The sequence below is a fragment of the Lactuca saligna genome, chromosome 3 (assembly GCF_052625555.1).
Source record: "Lactuca saligna cultivar CGN05327 chromosome 3, ASM5262555v1, whole genome shotgun sequence".
NCBI classification, from domain to species: Eukaryota; Viridiplantae; Streptophyta; class Magnoliopsida; order Asterales; family Asteraceae; genus Lactuca; species Lactuca saligna.
Genome location: NC_136419.1, coordinates 192803082 through 192807500, shown reverse-complemented (window position 1 = coordinate 192807500; position 4419 = coordinate 192803082). Strand labels below are relative to the sequence as shown.

The window sequence follows — 4419 nt, the reverse complement described above, 5'->3', positions numbered from 1 at the left end:
GGTTAAGTTGACTAGTTCAACCCATTATATACCACTTTGTTGTCACGTTACCAAATTAAATAGTTGATCATGCCAAGCTTGAATGGTACAAATATTATGACATAATATACATACATTCATAATGTTTTTTAAAACAAAAACTTAATTTATTAAGACACACATATAAGTGCGTTAATAAATTTATATATCGGCGTGTGCATATATGAAGTTTTGTTTTGTTTTATGTTATGCACACATGCACTTATGTTTGTTCACATATGCATGTTAAAATATTCATGTATTTTTGGAGTTTTTTTACAAATATAATTATATGCATGTGTCTTAATGCATTAAGTCTTTTTAATTTCTATGTATGTATATCTATAGGTTTGTCTTGGATAATAATAAATGTAAATTTAGTAAGATACTTATGCAAAATGTTAGTTCGATATCCTATTTTGCAACAAATTAAAAGTACTCTGTGATAAAAATTAAGAAATAATCGGATTTTGTAGCCTCTAAAAAGATATTTGGTATATGAGCTCTCAAATCATTATATATAGTCATGGATAGTGCATTGTTGATGTCTTCTCACGGTGTTACATCTTTCGCTATAACTAATCATTTTTAATTATTTTTGCTTAGAATTATGGCATTTTTTTAATTTTCCTAAAACTTTTGCTACAAAATATTCGCTACTGATTGTAAGACTTTGACATGTATTTTTACATATGTATATCATTTTTGCTATAACATTATGTTAGTTTTTATTACCTTGAAGGAAATTGACAAACTAAATTATATTTTGAAGGTGGTAAGTGATGAAAGTGTACATACTCAAAGAGAAATGCCTCTTCTTGTCTATGTATCTCGTGAAAAGAGACCTTATCATAACCACCAGTTCAAGGCTGGATCTCTCAATGCCCTCGTACCACTCTATTTCTCTATTTCTCTTTATCTATCTACATATACATGTATAAACAAACCTAATCATAAACTAACATAATGAACATACATTTGCAGCTTAGAGTGTCGAGTTTAATAAGCAATTCACCATATATCCTAGGCCTGGATTGTGACATGTACTGCAATGATGCAAATTCAGCACGTCAAGCGATGTGTTTCCACCTTGCCCCTATATCTTCCTCTCTAGCTTTCGTCCAATTCCCACAAAGGTTTTATAATATCAGTAAACATGATATCTATGAGAGTGAATTGAGATCTACTTTTAAGGTGAATAAATCTTATCTTAGTGTTTGACGACTAAAGAAAAATTGTAACATTTTCAATGCAAAGATGGAATAGTAATATTCATATCCCCTTTGATATGACACACAAACATATATTTTAGTAGAGTTTTAAGTTCTCATTTTCACTTTATTTCATTTTATTCATTAATGGATTTTTTGGTTGTTAAAATTAGACACTCTGGTCAGGAATGGACGGGATCAAGGGGCCTTGTTTATCTGGAACATGTTATTACTTAAAGAGAGAAGCACTCTATACGCATCATTTACCACTAGAAGGTTTGTGCCAATTCATTGTTTCAATTATAAGAATGCAAATGAAAAATAATAATTCATGCATGCACACGCACACACACGCAAACAATAATTCAGATACTTCCATCTATTGTTGTTAGGAAAAGGCAATATTTCTATATAATCGGTTACATAGAGGTTTTGGTATCCTTTCAAAATTCATTTTAGAGGATTATAAATATTCTTATTCACCCATAATATATTCGTTTCTTACATCGATTATTGTAGCCCCTATATATGATTAATGCATATATAGATGCGTGCATTATCTAAGTATTTAGAGATTACATTAATTGATGAAAGAGCTAGAGAAATAAGTTAGAACTAAAAAAGAATGAGAAAATTAAGCCTAAATTTATAAACCTATAACAATGCCAATATCTCTATGTAACCAATTATATGGAAACATTTGTTTTTTCTAGTTACATTAGATGGAAGTTACCGAGTTTTGTTGATATTTAGCAACAATGTCGGTAAATTAAAAAAAAAAAAAAAAAAAACATTTTGTTCATTATCTATATATTGAACCAAGGGTGGGGTTTTTTTATTTATTTATTTATTTATTTTTATTATTATTTTTTTTAATAATAATAATTTTAATGTCATTTTATTCATTATCTATATATTGATATATGTTGGACTTTTATATTAGATCTGTGAAAATGTGTTACTATAATAGATATTTGTTAAATATTTTTGGTTGTTGATATGGTCAACTTGTCATGAATTTACACAAAAAAAGGTTATTAAAACATTTCTCTCAGTTGTGGATGTTATTATACGTTATATTACACCAATTTAATATCAATTTTGTTAATTAATAATAATAATTTTTTGTGTAATATTCTAGACATAAATTTAAAGGAACTCAAAGAGTGTTTTGGTTCGTCCAATGATTTCCTCAAATCGATGCATCAAAAATACTGTGAAAATATGGATTATGGGAAAGTGCTGAGTGATGGGCTGTTACAAGAAATTAAGCTTTTGTCCTCTTGTGGATATGAGAATAACACAAAATGGGGAAAAGAGGTAAGAATTTGAATGCAAATGTTTGTTCATAGTTAAACATCAGTAAACGTTTTTTTGGAACGACAAAAAACACTTATTTTATAACTAGAAAAAAGTGAAGGTCTCTCAAATGATTTGCCACCCATAGTTTGACGTACTCTTTTGATGCTACGTTGTTGTAGGTAGGTTTTAGATACTTTTCTGTAGTTGAAGACTACTTCACAAGCTTCAATATGCATTGTAAAAAGTGGGTTTCTGTTTATTATATGCCACAAAAAGCAGCTTTCTTGGGATCTTGCACAACAAGTTTAAATGATTCTCTTATTCAAGGCACTAGATGGACTTCAGGGTTGATCGAAGTTGCTTTATCAAGGTTCTCTCCTATTATTTATGGACCATCAAGAATGTCTATTCTTCATAGTTTTTGTTATGCATGGTTGGCTTCTTTTCCTTTTACTTTCTTACCTTTTTGGATTCTTGCCACCATTCCTCAACTCGCCTTGCTCAATGGCGTCACTGTTTATCCTGAGGTAAGGGAATTTAACAAAAATATTTCCTACTATTTTTGACATTCCATTATATTTCACAAGAATTAGCTATATGTATATGTCAAGTTCCTTTCTCGATAACCTTTCTTTGTTAATATTTAGGTTAAAAGCCCATTCTTCCTTATCTTTTTGTATGTGTTTGTATTATCAAATTTACAACACATGAGGGAGATTCACTCCACCGGAGCTTCCCTAAAAGTATGGATATATGAACAAAGGACTTGGATGGTAAAGGGAATTACATGTCATCTTTATGGAAGTATGTATGCAATTATGGAAAAACTTGGTGCAAAAGAAGCAAGCTTCCTACCAACAAATAAGGTGATTGATGATGATCAGGTAAAACTATATGAAAAGGGCATATATAATTTCCAAACATCAAGTATGTTTCTTGTGCCCCTTTGTTCTTTGATCATCCTCAATCTACTAGGATTTCTAGTGGGGATTATTAAAATAGTATTTGAAAGAGACTACATTTATGACATCTCTATACAAACTTTTATCTCATTTTACATCATATCCATGGGTTACCCGGTACTCGAAGCTATGCTATTGAGGAAAGACAAAGGAAGAATAACGACAAGTGTAAGTTGTTATTCATTTGTATTTTCTATATTTATTTTGTTTCTTGGGTCCCTTCTTATTATGTATTAGTTGATTTTAAAAAAATCTTTAACATTGTTCGGTACTAAAATGCACTTAAGTTATTATTGATAATGTATATTGTTGTATTGTGTTTTTGATATGGAGTATGTTATTGATATGCTTCAAATGGAGGCCCCTTTTGGTGGGAAATGACAAGAATGAATCTTGGGGAGGGCTTAGTTACCATCTTAACTTGGGAACAATTTAAAACCAATTTTAATGAAGAATATTGTTTGGAAGTTATGATGTCTTAATTGGAGGTAGATTCCTATCGCATAAAACTAAGCTTGAGAATGGTTTAAGACTACAACATATAATTGAATGAGAAGGCAAGCTTCACCCAACATGCATAAAGCTGGCATCCAGAACTAAAAGTTGGATCGTAATTTGTGGGGAATTTAATCTCAAATTCAAAAATAAATTATAATAGAGCATGTTTCAAGAAGTTTATTATGCCGGGGGATCATAAGAATGATCTACTAACACGATATTCCTAAAAAAATGGTACATACAAACAAAACTAGAGATGATACAGGGTGACCCCCATGAAAAAACAGGGAACTCATTATGCAAAAGTAAAATGCATAATAAATATAAAAATAAATAAATACACTTAAAGAAAAAGTCGATTTCACTACGAAAAGAATTCGTTACAAAAACTGAAATTCCGTTGCAAAAGACAAATAACTATGTAATTT

General features: G+C 30.0%; 1 protein-coding gene across 2 annotated transcripts in view; it reads left to right on the top strand.

Annotated features, from left to right (window-relative positions):
* LOC145037682 (quillaic acid 3-O-glycosyltransferase CSL1-like) overlaps positions 1 to 3821 on the top strand; it is a 21899-nt gene extending 18078 nt beyond the window's left edge. Inside the window, exons 3-8 of one of the 2 annotated variants that reach the window (XM_078986380.1) lie at positions 791 to 907; positions 1003 to 1212; positions 1403 to 1505; positions 2371 to 2549; positions 2711 to 3058; positions 3179 to 3821. In XM_078986380.1, coding sequence (XP_078842506.1) covers positions 791 to 907; positions 1003 to 1212; positions 1403 to 1505; positions 2371 to 2549; positions 2711 to 3058; positions 3179 to 3730 — 1509 coding nt within the window. In that variant the 3' untranslated portion in view covers positions 3731 to 3821. The remainder of the gene's footprint in view (positions 1 to 790; positions 908 to 1002; positions 1213 to 1402; positions 1506 to 2370; positions 2550 to 2710; positions 3059 to 3178) is intronic. The other variant, XM_078986381.1, reaches the window with a different exon arrangement.
* The last annotated feature ends 598 nt before the right edge of the window (positions 3822 to 4419 follow it).